The 18,328-nt window shown below is 49.3% G+C and overlaps 1 protein-coding gene across 1 annotated transcript in view; it reads right to left on the reverse strand.

The window, feature by feature from the left end:
* The window catches only part of jag1b (jagged canonical Notch ligand 1b), a 93,709-nt gene that overhangs the window by 36,971 nt on the left and 38,410 nt on the right, over positions 1–18,328 (reverse strand). Inside the window, 6 exon segments of the mRNA XM_078405648.1 lie at positions 457–570; positions 3,539–3,652; positions 4,831–4,944; positions 7,864–7,909; positions 7,911–7,984; positions 9,041–9,171. Of these exon segments, the coding sequence (XP_078261774.1) occupies positions 457–570; positions 3,539–3,652; positions 4,831–4,944; positions 7,864–7,909; positions 7,911–7,984; positions 9,041–9,171 (593 nt within the window).

Genomic DNA, 18,328 nt, shown 5'->3' on the forward strand with positions numbered 1-18,328 from the left:
GATGGGGTGAATGGCCTAATTCTGCTCCTCGAACTCACGATCGGCACAATGTGCTGGAATAACTCAGCGGGATCAGTTTGGAGTTTAGATTTAGAGATACAGCACTGAAACAGGCCCTTCGGCCCTCCGGGTCCGCGCCGCCCAGCGATCCCCGCACACTAACACTATCCTACACCCACTAGGGACAATTTTTACATTTGCCCAGCCAATTAACCTACAAACCTGCACGTCTTTGGAGTGTGGGAGGAAACCGAAGATCTCAGAGAAAACCCACGCGGGTCGCTGGGAGAACGTACAAACTCCGTACAGACAGCACCCGTAGTCGGGATCGAACCCGAGTCTCCAGCGCTGCATTCACTGTAAGGCAGCAACTCTACTGCTGCGCCACCGTGCCGCTCTAGTCGATGCTTAAATTAAAAAAGAGCCTGGCCCCTCGCTTGAATAAATCATACCAACCTAAGTCGCAGTTTTTGCCCGACCACCCAGGTATGCAGTTGCAGTAGTAGTCACCGATGAGATTGCGGCAGGAATCAGCGTTCACGCAAGGTTCTCCCTCACACTCGTTGGCATCTGGGATGAGGAACAAATTTAGAAAACAAAAATCAAGACAAAAAAAATAATCTGGGGACAGATGTAAGTCGATTCTCGTAGCCAGAGCAGGAACACAAACATAGTGCAATCAAAGAGGTATCTGGCACTTGCCTCCTGTTCCCACATTTAGATAGAGCTCTTAAAGATAGCGGAGTCAGGGGATATGGGGAGAAGGCAGGAACGGGGTACTGATTGTGAATGATCAGCCAGGATCACATTGAATGGCGGTGATGGCTCGACGGGCCGAATGGCCTCCTCCTGCACCTATTGTCTATTCGAAACGAGTCACGTTTCGGCAAGGCGGCGCAGGGGTAGAGTTGCTGCCTTACAGCGAATGCCGCGCCGGAGACTCGGGTTCGATCCCGACTCCGGGCGCCGTCTGTACGTAGTTTGTACGTTCTCCCCGTGACCCGCGCTGGTTTTCTCCGAGATCTTCGGTTTCTTCCTGCACTCCGTAGACGTGCAGGTTTGTCGGTAGGTGAATTGGCTCGGTGTACAGGTAAAAAAATATATAAATTGGGCCCTGGTGTGTTCAGGACAGTGATAGTGCACGGGGAATCACTGGCCGGCGCGGACTCGATGGGCCGAAGGGCCCGTTTCCAAACCGTATCTCCAAACTAGAATAAACGTTCCTGCTGAGAGCACGCAATGCCCCCCGTGAATAAAAGCCACTGCCTTTGAGCCCGCGGGATCAAGAGCACTTTCGCTCACGGGTAAACAAGCCGATCCACTTTCCCCTTCAGTGGCAATCAAAGGGAGAGCGGAATTCATTAAAGGAAATGCAATTTACCTGCGCGAAGACAGAAGGGGCCGCCCAGACTGATCCACTGATGGGGCCCAGCCACTAATTAACAGCACGAAAAGCAGGATTAAACAATAAAAAGGAGTTAATCAGGCATCTCCACGGTCCGGTGGGACAACGCTGCTTGCCTCTGTTGTAGTCAGGCAGATTAAAGGATTGGAAGTGGAATGTGGTCAGCCCATTCTTTATGAGATCATCCTCGTTCTAAATCCAGCTGCAAGACCCCTGGCCCTGAGGGAGTTCACACGAGAGAAAGGTGTTCCCACAGGAACGACCCCAGGCTTCCCATCTGGGTGCTTTTGGTTTCCCCCCCACCCAATCTCATCCGGGGGGGGGGAGACAATAGACAATAGGTGCAGGAGGCGGCCATTCGGCCCTTCGAGCCAGCACTGCCATTCAATGTGATCATGGCTGATCATTCTCAATCAGTACCCCGTTCCTGCCTTCTCCCCATACCCCCTGACTCCGCTATCCTTAAGAGCTCTATCCAGCTCTCTCTTGAATGCATTCAGAGAATTGGCCTCCACTGCCTTCTGAGGCAGAGAATTCCAGATTCACCACTCTCTGACTGAAAACGTTTTGCCTCATCTCCGTTCTAAATGGCCTACCCCTTATTCTTAAACTGTGGCCCTTTGTTCTGGACTCCCCCAACATTGGGAACATGTTTCCTGCCTCGAACGTGTCCAACCCCTTAATAATCTTATACGTTTCGATAAAGGAGGAGAATCATAACAGCCCCTCTTGGTCCAAGATGGGAAAGCAGATTGGAGTTCTGAAGGATGAGGGGGGAACCTCACTGAAACACACTGAAGAGTGGAAGGCTTGGATAGACTAGATGTGGAGAGGATGTTTCCACCAGTGGGAGAGTCCAGGACCCAGAAGTCCAGGACTCAGAATTAAAGGACGTTCCTTTAGGAAAGGGATGAGGGGAAATTTCCGTGGAATTCTTTGCCACAGAGGGCTGTGGAGGCCAAGCCAGTGGATATTTTTCAGGCAGAGATAGACAAGTTCTTGATTAGCACGGGTGTCAGATGTTTATGGGGAGAACGCAGGACAATGGGGTTAGGAGGGAGAGATGGATCAGCCATGATTGAATGGCAGAGTAGACTTGATGGGCCGAATGGCCTAATTTTACTCCTATCACTTATGACCTCAAACTTTGGAGATTTATAGCGCGGAAACAGGCCCTTCGACCCACCGAGTCCGCGCCGACCAGCGATCCTACACGCACTAGCCCAGTATACCCACTTCGTCAGCATGGACAAGATTGGCAAAGGGCCAGTTTCTTTGCTTCTTGACCTATGAAACAAATACAGCAAACTTTTCCCACCCTACACTTTTCAGGGCATATACTAAAACAAATCTGAGTGAATAGATTAAAAAAAATATTTTCGAGTAGTGAGAGAGCACTTTTCAATAGTCTGGGAGCAAATTTAGAGATTTAGAGAGATAAAGCGCAGAAACAGGCCCTTCGGCCCACCGGGTCCGCGCCCACCAGCGATCCCCGCACACTAGCACTATCCTACACACATTAGGGACAATTTTTACATTTGCCCAGCCAAATGTTTTGGCACAGGGGTTTGAAGCACAGTCATCTATATCTGTACAGAGCCAATTAGCCTACATACCTGTACGTCTTTGGAGTGTGGGAGGAAACCGAAGATCTCGGAGAAAACCCATGCAGGTCACGGGGAGAACGTACAAACTACGTACAGACGGCGCCCGTAGTCGGGATCGAACCCGAGTCTCCGGCGCGGCATTCGCTGTAAGGCAGCAACTCTACCGCTGCGCCACCCGGTATAAAATTCAGTTTAGTTTTTAGCTTAGAGATACAGCGTGGAAACAGGCACTTCGGCCCACCGAGTCCACACCGACCAGCGATCCCCGCACATCACCAGCACTACAGAAGCCAAATAACACACACACACACACACACACACGTACATCTTTGGAGTGTGGGAGGAAACCGGAGCACCCGGAGGAAACCCACACGGTCACGGGGAGAACGTACCGACAGCACCAGTGGTCAGGATTGAACCCGGGTCCCCGGCACTGTGAGGCAGCAACTCTACCGTGTCGCCTTTACATCAGGCATTAAATCACAGGAGGTTACAATGAGTCCAGCATCACCAGAATGACAATTACCTAACTGGCACGTTTTGCCCGTCCACTGTTGTGGGCAGATGCATTTAAAACCGTCAATCTTATCCTGGCAAGACCCGCCGTGGGCACAGGGGTTTGAAGCACAGTCATCTATATCTGTACAGAGAAAACAAATAGATCAGGTAGATGCACAGAGTCTCTTGCCCAGAGTGGGGGGAATCGAGGACCACAGGACATAGGTTCAAGGTGAAGGGGAAAAGATTCAATAGGAATCTGAGGGGTAACTTTCTCACACAAAGGGTGGTGGGTGTATGGAACGAACTGCCAGAGGAGGCAGTCGAGGCTGGGACTAACCCAACGTTTAAGAAACAGTTAGACAGGTACATGGATATGACAGGTTTGGAGGGATATGGACCAAGGTGGGACTAGTGTAGCTGGGACATTGTTGGCCGGTGTGGGCGAGTTGGGCCGAAGGGCCCGTTTCCACGCTGTGTCACTATGACTCTAAAACAAGTTAGAGAACGGCAAATTCTAGAGAAAGTAGAAACAAAGAACTGGACATGCTGGTTTATACCAAAGGCAGAGTGGACGTGGAGAGGATGTTTCCACTAGGGAGAGTCCAGGACCAGAGGGCACAGCCTCAGAATAAAAGGACGTACCTTTAGAAAGGAAATGGAGGAATAATTTATTTAGTCAAAGGGCGGTGAATCTGTGGAATTCTTTGCCACAGAAGGCTGTGGAGGCCAAGTCAATGGAGATTTTTAAGGTGGAGATTAGACAATAGACAATAGGTGCAGGAGGCCATTCGGCCCTTCGAGCCAGCACCGCCATTCAATGTGATCATAGCTGATCATTCATTGATAAGATTGATTGATAAGATTCTCCATTAGTACGGGTGTCAGAGGTTGACGCTGTGGGTCGAGACCTTTCTTCAGACGGAGTCGGATAATTTAAAAAAACAACCCGCGTTTCTATCCGACTTTGGCGCAAATAACCGCGTTGAAGTAAAACTCTACATCATGAAAGCTTCCGCTGCCTGCCCGATTCAGTGTCTAAGGAGGCAAGAAGCATCAAGATGAGGAAAAACACACGGGTTTCCACCCAGAGAGTTGTGAATCTGCCGCAGAAGGCAGTGGAGGCCAATTCACTGGGTGTTTTCAAGAGAGAGTTAGATTTAGCTCTTCGGGCTAACGGAATCAAGGGATACGGGGAGAAAGCAGGAACGGGGTACTGAATTTGGATGATCAGCCATGACCACATTGAATGGCGGTGCTGGCTCAAAGGGCCGAATGGCCTCCTCCTGCACCTGTTTTCAAAGTTTCTAAGACACCCACCGATAGTGCAGGTGGGACCATTCCATCCGAGGGCACACAGACACTCGAAGTCCACTGTGGTTTCTGAACAGCTTCCTCCGTTCAGGCAGGGATCGGAGATACAGGCATGTTCAGCTGAAAAACACAAGCAGCGCGACATTATAACTCACAAATAAACAATTCAACTCGATTCAAAGGCCAACGGGCAGCGTGGCAGTAGAGTCGAGACCTCACTGCGCCAGACACCCAGTTCGATCCCAACTACCGGCGCTGTCTGTACCGAGTCTGTTTGTAGCTTTTCTCAGAGATCTTCTGGTTTCCTCCCACACTCTAAAGACGTGCAGGTCTGCAAGTTAATTGGCTCGGTACAATTGCAAATTGACCCCAGCGTGTGTAGGACAGTGTTAGTGTGCGGGGATCGCTGGTCGGTGCGGATTCAGTGGGCCGAAGGGCCTGTTTCCGTGCTGTATCGCTAAACTGAAAAACTGGTGCTGTCTGACCTGCTGAGTTCCTCCAGCTCTGTGTCGATCTTCCCTTTAAAAAAAAAAAAACCTAAGATCTTTTGGATATAATTACAACTTTTAAAACACATGTGGACAGATAGATGGACTGGAGGAGGGTGGAGGGCTGGGGGCCTAATGGGACGGTCTGTATACCAACTGTCAGCATGGACCTGTTAGGCCAAAGGGCCTTTTTCTGTGCTGTATTGCTCTACGACTGTGGAACAAATACATCAAACTGCCTTCACAAAACGGGTTCATCTTATAAATCCAGCTTGGTTTCCTAGAAACCCAATTTTAGTTTAGTCTTAGAGATACAAGCGCGGAAACAGGCCCTTTCGGCCCACAGGGTCCGCGCCGCCCAGCGATCCCCGCACACTAACACTATCCTACACACACTAGGGACAATTTTTACATTTGCCCAGCCAATTAACCTACAAGCCTGCACGTCTTTGGAGTGTGGGAGGAAACTGAAGATCCCGGAGAAAACCCACGCAGGAAACGGGGAGAACGTACAAACTCCGTACAGACGGCGCCCGCGGTCAGGATCGAACCCGGGCCTCCGGCGCTGCATTCGCTGTTAAGGCGGCAACTCTACCGCGGCGCCACCGTGACCTCCCGAATACCACAACAGCAGAAAGATTGGCCGGGTCAACAAACAAAATCAGTAACAAAATCGCCGGGAACAGCAGACCTAAAAAGCTGATCAATAACAGGCCAGCCAGTCCCCTTTCACACGGTTTTTGTTTGTTTAAGCATTCTCCAGGAAAGGCAGGGGTTGGAACTTGGGAGCACCGAGCCTCGCACAGCGAAGGCAAATTCTAAGCAGGGATTAATTCTCTTCCTGTGTCTGGCCCATTCTGAACCACAGGCTCAGCATTCAGATGTTTGCCATAGTTTGTGCAGGAAGGAACTGCAGGTGCTGGTTTACACCCAAGATAGACACAAAATGCTGGAGTAACTCAGCGGGACGGGCAGCATCTCTGGAATAGGTGACAACAGACAATAGGTGCAGGAGGAGGCCATTCGGCCCTACGAGCCAGCACCGCCATTCACTGTGATCAAGGCTGAACATCCACAATCAGTAGCCCGTGCCTGCCTTCTCCCCATACCCCTTGATTCCGCTAGCCCCGAGAGCTCTATCTAACTCTCTTTTAAATTTTGTCGTTTTTTGCGATTTAAATTTTAAATCAAGTGGATTGGCCTCCACCGCCTTCTGTGGCAGAGAATTCCACAAATTCACAACTCTCTGGGTGGAAAAAGTTTTTTCTCACCTCAGTTTTAAATGGACCCCCCCCCCCCCCCCTTTATTCTTAGACTGTGTGGCCCCTGGTTCTGGTCTCCCCCAACATTGGGAACATTTTTCCTGCATTTACACCCAAGATAGACACAAGTAGATAGAGCTCTTAAAGATAGCAGAGTCAGGGGTTATGGGGAGAAGGCAGGAACGGGGTACTGATTGAGAATGATCAGCCATGCTCACATTAGTTGTTTCTTTTTTTTCCTAATCAGATGTACAGCACTTTGGTCAACGTGGGTTGTTTTTAAATGTGCTATACAAATAAAATTGACTTGACTTGACATTAAATGGCGGTCGGTGCTGGCTCGAAGGGCCGAATAGCCTCCTCCTCCACCTATTGTCTAAATAGCTGGAGTAACTCAGCGGATCAGGCAGCATCTCAGGAATAGTTGACGTTTTGGGTCTTTTGCTTACTCCTTTCTCCAGAGCTGCTGCCTGACACGCAGAGACACTCCAGCTTTTCGGGTCCATCTTCGAGGTAAACCAGCGTCTGCACTTCCTTCCTGACCCGCTCAGCTTCTTGCGCCTACCTTTTGTTTTCCCACAGGACATTTTAAAATCTTTTAAGAATGAACCTTCCTCTCCTCCCCCCCCCCCACAAAATGCAACCACACCCCCCCATGTATACATTCTCATAAACAGGGACACAAAGGATGGCACGGTGGCGCAGCGATAGAGTTGCCGCCTCACAGCGCCAGAGACCCCGCCTCAATCCTGATCACTGGTGCTGTCTGTGCGGAGTTTGCACGTTCTCCCCGTGACCTGCGTGGGTTTTTTTCCCCGAGATCTTCGGTTTCCTCCCACACTCCAAAGACGTACAGGTATGTAGGTTAATTGGCTGGGCAAATGTAAAAAAATTGTCCCTAGTGTGTGGTAGGATAATGTTAATGTGCGGGGATCGCTGGGCGGCGCGGACCCGGTGTGCCGAAGGGCCTGTTTCCGCGCTGAGTCTCTAAAATCTAAAAAAAAAATTCTAAAAATACTGTGGAATTCTCTGCCACAGAGGGCAGTGGAGGCCAAATCACTGGATGGATTTAAAAGAGAGTTAGATAGAGCTCTAGGGGCTAGCGGAATCAAGGGGAGAAGGCAGGCACAGGTTACTGATTGTGGACGATCGGCCATGATCACAATGAATGGCGGTGCAGGGTCCAAGGGCCAAATGGCCTCCACCCTATGTTTCTATGAAGCTAGGTAAGAGCTGGTCACTCCCCCCCCGACTACACTCAGTCTGCAGCAGCAGTTTGCGTAGCTCACCTATCTCGCAGTTCAGCCCTGAGTAGCCATCAGAACAGGTGCACTGTGTACTTGTCCGGGCCAGTGTTGCTGCAGGTTCCACTGTTTAGGCAAGGCTGCCGTGTTCCACAGTAGTTCAAATCTGCACATTCAGGACAGAGAACAGACCCGGTCAAATGCAGAACAAACATGGAACAGCACAAGAGCAGGCCCTTTGGCCCAAGGTGTCCCTGCCCAACACTATGGCAAATTAAACTAGCCACCTCTGGCTGCACATGATCCCATATCCCTCCGTAGCCATGCGCCTATCCAAAAGCCTTTAAATGCTACTATCGCGCCCCCTTCCTCCCCCCCCCCCCCCCCCTTCCTCCCCCCCCCCCCCCCCCCCCCCCTTTGGGGCGGCACGGTGGCGCAGCGGTAGAGTTGCTGCCCTTACAGCGGGTTCAATCCCCGACCTCCAGTGCCCTCTGTACGGAGTTTGCACGTTCTCACCCGCGACCCGCGTGGGTTTTCTCCGGGTGCTCCGGTTTCCTCCCACACTCCAGAGACGGAGCGGGTCTGTAGGTCGTTTGCCTTCTGTAAATTGTCCATGGTGTGTAGTAGTGTACGGTGATCACTGGTCAGCAGCGACTCAGTGGGGCCGAAAGGCCCATTTCCACACTGCATTTCTAAACTAAAACTGAGCAGCCACCACCATTAAAACCTGCCCCATACATTCCCCTTTAAAACCTTTCCCCTCTGACGTTAAACCTACGGCCTCTGGTCTTCTTAAACCTGTAACCTCTGGTCTTCTTAAACCTGTAACCTCTAGTCTTCTTAAACCTGTAACCTCTGGTCTTCTTAAACCTGTAACCTCTAGTCTTCTTAAACCTGTAACCTCTGGTCTTCTTAAACCTGTAACCTCTAGTCTTCTTAAACCTGTAACCTCTGGTCTTCTTAAACCTGTAACCTCTAGTCTTCTTAAACCTGTAACCTCTGGTCTTCTTAAACCTGTAACCTCTAGTCCTTTAACGTTTCCTCTCTGGGGGAAATGTTCGACCGTCTACTCTATCTCTGCCTGATAATTTCTGTCATGGGCCTCCTCCAGTGCCACAGTGAGGCCCACCGGGTCTCCGGCGCTGCATTCGCTGTAAGGCAGCAACTCTACCTCCGCGCCACCGTGCGTCTGTGTTCAACGTATCCAGAGAGCTGGGCCTACCTTTGTTGCAGAGCTGACCGCCCCAGTTGGTCTCACAAAGACATTGCCATGGTTCGATGCAGGTACCATGGACACAGCCTGGATGCGAAATACATTTATCACAGTAAACCCCTTGCCAGCCATATTGACACCTGCAAAAACACACACACACACAAAGGTTAGGCTGCACGTCCTTTTAAAAATTACAATTGCAAAGTAACTTTCCCCAAAGAGAAGCGGATTTTTTTTTTTTAATATATAAAGGTATTTCTTTTTTTGCTATGCGTGTCGATGCTCCTGTTGCTTATAAATAAACATGAAGGCAGACTCTCCGAGGTTTGAAGCCAACTTTCACACAAAAGAGCAACTGTTCAGAGGGACACAGTATACTCGCAGCAAGCACAATATCATCTTATTTTCAGAGCCCGCCACAACAGAGTCCAGAGAGGGAACTGTGTCCAAACCGCTTCTCGGGCAGCATCGCATTTGCTTTCCGCTCCGGCATCACGAGACCCGCCCACACGCGGGCGGACGCAGTTCACCCGTTTTTAACACTCCATCTTAATTTTCATCTCAAACCGCAACGCTGAAGGGAACCGGCCAGAGAGTGCCTGTGCAACAACTCCAGCGCTGGAGTAGAGGGGGCGGTACGGTACGGTGGCGCAGCGGTAACGTTGCTGCCTCACAGCGCCCGAGGCCCGGGTTCGATCCGGTCGGTCCGCGGGCGCTTGTCTGAACGTTCTCCCCGTAACCCACGCAAGGCTTTCTCCGGGTGCTCCAGTTTCCGTCTCCCACACTCCAAAGACGCACACGTCTGTAGGTTAATTGACTTGGTACAAATGTAAATTTCCCCCCCTCGTCAGCATTCAAGAGAGTGCTAGGTAGAGCTCTTAAGGATAGCGGAGTCAGGGGGTAATGGGGAGAAGGCAGGAACGGGGTACTGATTGAGAATGATCAGCCATGATCACATTGAATGGCGGTGCTGGGTCGAAGGGCCGAATGGCTTCCTCCTGCACCTATTGTCTACTGTGTGCGCAGGTTAGGGTCAGTGTGCTGGGATCGCTGGTTGGTGTGGACTCGATGGCCGAAGGGCCTGTTTCCACACTATCTCCAAAACAAAAGGTAGGTCAATTTCGCCATGTCAGGGACAGTTTCTTCCCAGCTGTTATTGGGCAACTGAACCATCCTACCTACTATCTACCTCATTGGTGACCCTTGGACTTTGCTGGCTTTACCTTGCACTAAACGTTATTCCCTTATCATGGATCGACACACCACAAATAGCTCCATTGTAATTGTGTATTGCCTTTCTGCTGATGATACAAAAGCCTTTCACTGTACCTCGGAGGCATGATAATAAACTAAACTTTGCGGCACGGTGGCGCAGCGGTAGAGTTGCTGCCTTACAGCGCCAGAGACCCGGGTTCGATCCCGACTACGGGCACTGTCTGTACGGAGTTTGTACGTTCTCCCCACGACCCGCGTGGGTTTTGTCCGAGACATCCGGTTTCCTCCCGCACTCCAAAGGCGTGCAGGTTTGTCGGTTAAATGTATAAACGCAAAACTGTCCCAAGTGCTTGTAGTTTGTGCGCGCGCAGGGACGGCACGGACTCAGTGGGCCGAAGGGCCTGTTTCGGTGCCGTATCTCGTAACGAAACAGATGATGAAAAGCAACAAAAATCTCTTCCCAGGCACGCAAAACACTTCAAGTGGCTTCCTTAAAATGACTCCGGGAACGGTGATCTGTGCAACTGTAAAGGTTAAAGTGGTCTGCCCGTTGTATTTTGGTAGCTGTCTTTCATTGCTCTGCACTATTTTCCCATACTCTTACATTACCTCCCTCTGTATTCCTTTCCCAGTGTAACAGGAGGTGGGGGAGGGGGGAGGGGGGTGGGGGAGGGGGGGGAGGGGAGCGGCGAGGAAAAACTATTTTAAGTAGCTGCAAAGCGGAACTAGGCACAACTACAACAAGACATCTGGATAGAGAGTTAACTTCACCAACCTCGACAGTAAAAGGCCGAGGGGGAGGCGAACGACAAATGTGATTATTTCGTGCCGGAAGGAACTTGCTGGTTCAAAACCGAAGATAGTCACAAAGCGCTGGAGTAACTCAGCGGGACAGGCAGCCTCACTGGAGAGAAGGAATGGGTGGCGTTTTTGGGTCGAGACTGAGAGTCGAGGGAAAGGGAAATGAGAGAGAGAGATATATATATATACGGCGATTTAGAGAGATGGAGAAGAATGGAATGAAAGATATGCAACGATGATAAGGGAAACGGGCCATTGTCAGCCGTGGGCTAGGTGAAAACCAGTTAAAGACAATGAGAGTCAACAAGTCGACCTTGAAGCTGGGGCAATGACCAGGGTGGATGGGGGAGGAACGGGGAGAGAGAGAGAGAGAGAGAGAGAGAGGGGATGCAAGGGTAACTTTTGTTTAAGTTACCACCGTGTTAGCTTTTGTCACAGAAGGCAGTGAAGGGCAAGCCAGTGGATATTTTTTTTATTCATTGGTAGGGGTGTCAGGGGTTGAGTAGGGATGATAGATCTATCCATAAGAGCTCTATCCAGCTCTCTCTTGAATGCATTCAGCAAATTGGCCTCCACTGCCTTCTGAGGAAGAGAATTCCACAGATTCACAACTCTGACTGAAAAAGTTTTTCCTCATCTCCGTTCTAAATGGCCTACCCCTTATTCTTAAACTGTGGCCCCTTGTTCTGGACTCCAACATGGGGAACATGTTTCCTGCCTCTAACGTGTCCAACCCCTTAATAATCTTATACGTTTCGATAAGATCCCCTCTCATCCTTCTAAATTCCAATGTATACAAGCCTAGCCGCTCCAGTCTTTCAACATACGACAGTCCCGCCATTCCGGGAATTAGCCTAGTAAACCTACGCTGCATGCCCTCAATAACAAGAATATCCTTCCTCAAATTTGGAGACCAAAACTGCACACAGTACTCCAGGTGCGGTCTCACTAGGGCCCGGTACAACTGCAGAAGGACCTCCCTGCTCCTATACTCAACTCCTCTCGTTATGAAGGCCAACATGCCATTGGCTTTCTCCACTGCCTGCTGTACCTGCATGCTTCCTTTTGTTTTTGCATGTGCTCCCTGTGACTGTAAGTTTCCTCCGGATGCTCTGGTTTCCTCCTACACTAGAGACACGTGGATTTGAAGGCTAATTAGCCCCGAGCGCATAGGATAGAGTTAGTGGACGGGGTGATCGGTGGTCAGCACGGACTCGGTGGGCTGAATGGCCCGTTTCTTTCCAGGCTGCATCTCTAAACTATGCGTCTGCTAAACTAAGCAGGCAGCTAAACGTTTACAATTCCAAAAATTAATATTTTTCCACTTTGCAAATGAATCCGAACTTCCTGTTAAAACTTAATTTTGGATAACTTGAGCTGTTCACAAGATTAATTCGAAGATAGATCCAAAGAATAACTACTCCGCTGAATACAAGCTACCTCACTCAATGCCAAGTGCAAGCTGTTGGAGATGAATCACTTTAAGCTTAATCCTCTCAATTCTGAGACGACTTGAAATTCTCAACATACTCAGAATTAAGCAGCAAAAAATAGTCACAGAAAAATAATCCATTTATACATATATATATATATATATATATATATATACTCCAGTTTTCTCATGGGAAATTAGTTAACTATTTCCATTAGATTTGCACAGATGAGCAGCCTTAGCCAGAGAGTCCAAAGCATTCACGCACAAATGAACTATGTTTTCATTAAGGTATCACAAAATGCTGGAGTAACTCAGCGGGTCAGGCAGCATCTCAGGAGAGAAGGAATGGGTGACGTTTCGGGTCGAGACCCTTCTTCAGACATTTTCCATTAAGCAACTTCACCAATAATAATTATATTAAAATAGAACCAGAAAGTAGACCTTCAAATTCAGCTCGATTACAGAGTAGAGTAGTTGGGAGGTCGTGTTGCAGTTGTACAAGGTATTGGTCAGGCTGCGTTTAGAGTACTGTGTTCAGTTCTGGGCGCCACGCGAGAGGAAAGAGGGTCTCAAGCTTGGAAAGGGTACACAGTAGATTTACGAGAACGTTGCCTGGACTCGAGGGTGTGAGCTATAGGGATGAGGTTGAGCAGGCTGGGATTCAATTCCTTGGAGCGCAGGAGGATGAGGGGTGATCTGAAAGAGGTGCATGAAATCATGAGAGGAATAGATTGGGTAGAGTCTCATGCCCAGAGTAGGTGAATCGAGGACCGGACATAGGTTTAAGGTGAAGGGGAAAAGATTTAATAGGAATCTGAGGAGTAACCTTTTCCACACAAAGGGTGGTGGGTGTACGGAACGAGCTGCCAGAGGAGGTAGTTGAGGCTGGGACTATCCCAACGTTTAAGAAACAGTTGGACAGGTACATGGATAGAACAGGTTTGGATGGGATATGGACCAAACGCAGGCAGGTGGGACTAGTGTAGCTGGGACATGTGTGGGCAAGTTGGGCCGAAGGGCCTTTTTCCATGCTGAATCACTCTATGACTCGATGCTTAAGTATTAGAACACGACTGCAAACATCAAATGCACCACAAATAATTAAAAAGACATTTCGGGACAGGTTTTGTAGACTTGCCATATCAGTGGATACATGTTCAAAGGTCTTTTGCGGTCACGTGTACCAATTAAGGTACAGTGATATGCGAATTACCATACAGCCTTACTAATAAAGCAGCAATTCGCACAACGACATAAAAGTTAACATAAACATCCACCACAACGGATTCCCCACATTCCTCACTGTGATGGAAGGCAATAAAGTCTAAACTTCTTCCCTTAAGGCAGAGATAGATTCTTGATTAGACAATAGACAATGGACAATAGGAGCAGGAGTAGGCCATTCAGCCCTTCGAGCCAGCACCGCCATTCACCATGATCATGCACAATCAGTACCCCGTTCCTGCCTTCTCCCCATACCCCCCCGGACTCCTCTATCATTAAGAGCTCTATCTAGCTCTCTCTTGAAAGCATCCAGAGAATTGGCCTCCACTGCCTTCTGAGGCAGAGAATTCAATAGACAATAGGTGCAGGAGGCGGCCATTCGGCCCTTCGAGCCAGCACCGCCATTCAATGTGATCGACCCGAAACGTCACCCATTCCTTCTCTCCCGAGATGCTGCCTGACCTGCTGAGTTACTCCAGCATTTTGTGAATAAATCGATTTGTACCAGCATCTGCAGTTATTTTCTTATTCTCAATCAGTACCCCGTTCCTGCCTTCTCCCCATACCCCCTGACTCCGCTATCCTTAAGAGCTCTATCTAGACAGCTTCACAACTCTGAAAGAGTTTTTCCTCATCTCCGTTCTAAATGGCCTACCTCTTATTCTTAAACTGGGGCCCCTGGTTCGGGACTCCCCCCAACATCGGGAACATTAGCACTGGTGTCAGAGGTTATGGGGAGAAAACAGGAGAATGGGGTTAGGAGGGAGAGAGGGATCAGCCACGATTGAACGGCGGAGGGGACTTGATGGGCCAAATGGCCTAATTCTTCTCCTATCCCTTATGACCTTATGACTTGTGGTAATCCAAAAAGTATTGGAGTCCAGATTTTTTTCCCCCCAAATGCCTTCACTCAGACAGTCGAGTCCCCCTTTCAGACAGATGCGGAATAAAATGGTGAACCCATAATAAAAGGGTACAAACGTTCAGTCGAGAGCCGCAGAGCCATGCAAATCGAGTGTGGGAAAGTTGCACCTTTAAGTAAATAATCACCAGTGCATGTCCGGACAATGTGTGGGAGGGCGAGTTGTTGAAGTCAGCTTAGAGCCCAGAAACAAAGCTCGCTATACTCGTCTGACTCCAGCAAACCCTGCTAGGGCATGTTTATTCTGATGACAGCAGCAAAATTAGCCCCATCTCAGCAACAGTCCCCAACCAGGCTCATCGTCAACCATTCTCATCTGACCCCCCCCCCTCCCCCATCGCAAAGAAAAAACATTCATAGCCCACTTCAAGGACTTCACCCAGGAACAAAAGTTAAACTGGTTGATGTCTCGACCATTGCTGCACCTTCACAGGGAGTGAGGGAGTGAGGAAGAGGGGGAATAGGAAGAGGGAGAGAGGGAGAGAGAGAGAGAGGAGAGAGACAGATGGGGAAGAGAGGGAAGACGGGGAGTGACGCACACATACAGACGAGAGAGAAAGCGAGAGAGATAGAGGGGGACAGACGAGAGAGAGAGATGAGAGGAGAGAGACAGACAGACGAGGGAAGGAGAGAGAGAGAGGGGGAAGGGGAGGGGGAGAGAGAGAGGAGAGAGGGTGAGAGAGGGAGAGACAGAGAGATGAGAGGAGAGGGAAAGAGGGAGATAGAGACAGATAGACAGAAACAAGGGAATCAGCCAGGGTTTGTGCACCCCATCCCAAGTGGTCCCTGGGCTAGAGACAGAACGGAGAGGGAGGGGGAGGGTGAGAGTGAGAGTGAGAGTGAGAGTGAGAGTGAGAGTGAGAGTGAGAGTGAGAGTGAGAGTGAGAGTGAGAGTGAGAGTGAGAGTGAGAGTGAGAGTGAGAGTGAGAGTGAGAGTGAGAGTGAGAGTGAGAGTGAGAGTGAGAGTGAGAGTGAGAGTGAGAGTGAGAGTGAGAGTGAGAGTGAGAGTGAGAGTGAGAGTGAGAGTGAGAGTGAGAGTGAGAGTGAGAGTGAGAGTGAGAGTGAGAGTGAGAGTGAGAGTGAGAGTGAGAGTGAGAGTGAGAGTGAGAGTGAGAGTGAGAGTGAGAGTGAGAGTGAGAGTGAGAGTGAGAGTGAGAGTGAGAGTGAGAGTGAGAGTGAGAGTGAGAGTGAGAGTGAGAGTGAGAGTGAGAGTGAGAGTGAGAGTGAGAGTGAGAGTGAGAGTGAGAGTGAGAGTGAGAGTGAGAGTGAGAGTGAGAGTGAGAGTGAGAGTGAGAGTGAGAGTGAGAGTGAGAGTGAGAGTGAGAGTGAGAGTGAGAGTGAGAGTGAGAGTGAGAGTGAGAGTGAGAGTGAGAGTGAGAGTGAGAGTGAGAGTGAGAGTGAGAGTGAGAGGGAGAGGGAGAGGGAGAGGGAGAGGGAGAGGGAGAGGGAGAGGGAGAGGGAGAGGGAGAGGGAGAGATGAGAGAAGGAGAGAAGGAGAGAAAGGGGGAAGGGGAGGGGGAGAGAGGCAGAGGAGAGAGGGTGAGAGAGAGGGAGAGAGGGAGAGGGAGACAGAGAGTGAGGGAGAGAGAAAAGGGAGTAATTCTCAACATAGTGCACAGTGCTGCAACTCTACGGAAAAACCTAACGTGCAAGTGGACACTGCAGGCTGGACAAACGCGCATCGGGCCTTTGGAATGGTAAATGACATTTTAATCCTGTGGCTTCCTTCACCCCTCTCCCCCCACCCAGCAAGGCCAGCCTCCCTGCTCTCCCAACACCCTTGTCTTTTCACACAGCAGTGTACTTCCACTCAAAGGGACCTTTTTAAAGATGGTATTTAACCTACACTTCAACCTCGTTCACCACACCAGCGCCAAAATTTCGGGGCAAACGATAACGGGCCAAGGTCCCGAAGAACCGAGAAACAGCGTTTGAATTTTTGCCGATAAGGTTCTCCAACAAGATGCCAGGCAACTATCATGCATTCAAGAGAGAGCAGGAAACATGTTCCCGAATTTAGAAGGATGAGAGGAGATCTTATCGAAACGTATAAGATTATTAAGGTGGTTGGATGCGTTAGAGGCAGGAAACATGTTCCTAATGTTGGGGGGAGTCCAGAACCAGGGGCCACAGTTTAAGAATAAGGGGTAGGCCATTTACAACCGAAATGAGGAAAAACTTTTTCAGTCAGAGAGTTGTGAATCTGTGGAATTCTCTGCCTCAGAAGGCAGTGGAGGCCAATTCTCTGAATGCATTCAAGAGAGAGCTAGATAGAGCTCTTAAGGATAGCGGAGTCAGGGGGTATGGGGAGAAGGCAGGAACGGGGTACTGATTGAGAATGATCAGCCATGATCACATTGAATGGCGGTGCTGGCTCGAAGGGCCGAATGGCCTCCTCCTGCACCTATTGTCCCGGCGCGGAGAGGAGCAGAGATTTGGATAATCCCATTTCAAATAAGGCGGCGTTTCTGCAAATGTATTTGCTCGCGGTGAACGGGGCTGGGGAGGGAACAAAAGGTGGCGGAGAAGTGCTGGCAGGGACAGCATTGGAACTAAACAACTAACCGGCTTAAATGATGGCCCCAGAGAGACTAGCGACTAATCACGTCACACATACGCAAGGCCGAATTAACTCGCGTCAAGGCACAATCCACACTTAAGAGCTGCCAATATAACGAAACGCCAGGATTTTATTAAAAAGACTTTGCTCCCGAACGCGTCACCTCCCTCAAAAGGTGTCCAAAAACAACGTTAAATTAAACAATAATTAAAATTGAACGTAAAGTATCTAACAAGCCATTGCAATTTTTTTTCCCTTAAAACACAAATTTGAAATCCTGCTACTGTTTACATCACCGACTTAAAAACAACGCCCTCAGTTTGATTTTATTTATTCTGTTTATTTATTTATTATTTGCACTTTATTCGGTTTTAAATGTACTTTATTCGGTTTTAAAACTGTTACAATTTGTTTCGTTGGGTTGTTTAAATTAATACTGACTAGCTAATTAAACTATTGCATCGTATGGGAGGCGCATTCCCAATCTCGTTGTACCCCTGTACAATGACAATAAAGATATATTGTATTGTATTGTATTTAAACACCCAAGGCTTGGCTCAAATTTGGCTTTTTTTCAGGGAGGCACGGTGGCGCAGCGGTAGAGTTGCTGCCTCACAGCGCCAGAGACCCGGGTTCAATCCCGACTACGGGCGCTGTCTGTACGGAGTTTGTACGTTCTCCCCGTGACCTGCGTGGGTTTTCCCCGGGGGCTCTGGTTTCCTCCCACAGGCCAAAATTGTGCAGGTTTGTAGGCTAATTGGCTTCTGTAAAATTCCAAATTATCCACGTTCTCCTGGAGATGCTGCCTAACCCGCTGAGTTACTCCAGCACTTTGGCTTTTAGTCGGTTAATAACTGACATAGCAGCATAGAACATAGAAAAATAGGTGCAGGAGTAGGCCATTCAGCCCTTCGAGCCAGCACCACCATTCAATATGATCATGGCTGATCATCTAAAATCAGTACCCCGTTCCTGCTTTTTCCCCCCATATCTCTTGATTCTGTTAACCCCACGAGCTAAATCCAACTCTCTTTAGCCAAATCCAACTACATGAGACAAATACATAGATTAGATTTCGGTTTAGGATTAGATACAGCAAAAAGCTTTGATTTGAATGCTATCCAAACAGATCAGATAATA

Source organism: Rhinoraja longicauda, chromosome 9 (assembly GCF_053455715.1).
Source record: "Rhinoraja longicauda isolate Sanriku21f chromosome 9, sRhiLon1.1, whole genome shotgun sequence".
Taxonomy (NCBI): domain Eukaryota; kingdom Metazoa; phylum Chordata; class Chondrichthyes; order Rajiformes; family Arhynchobatidae; genus Rhinoraja; species Rhinoraja longicauda.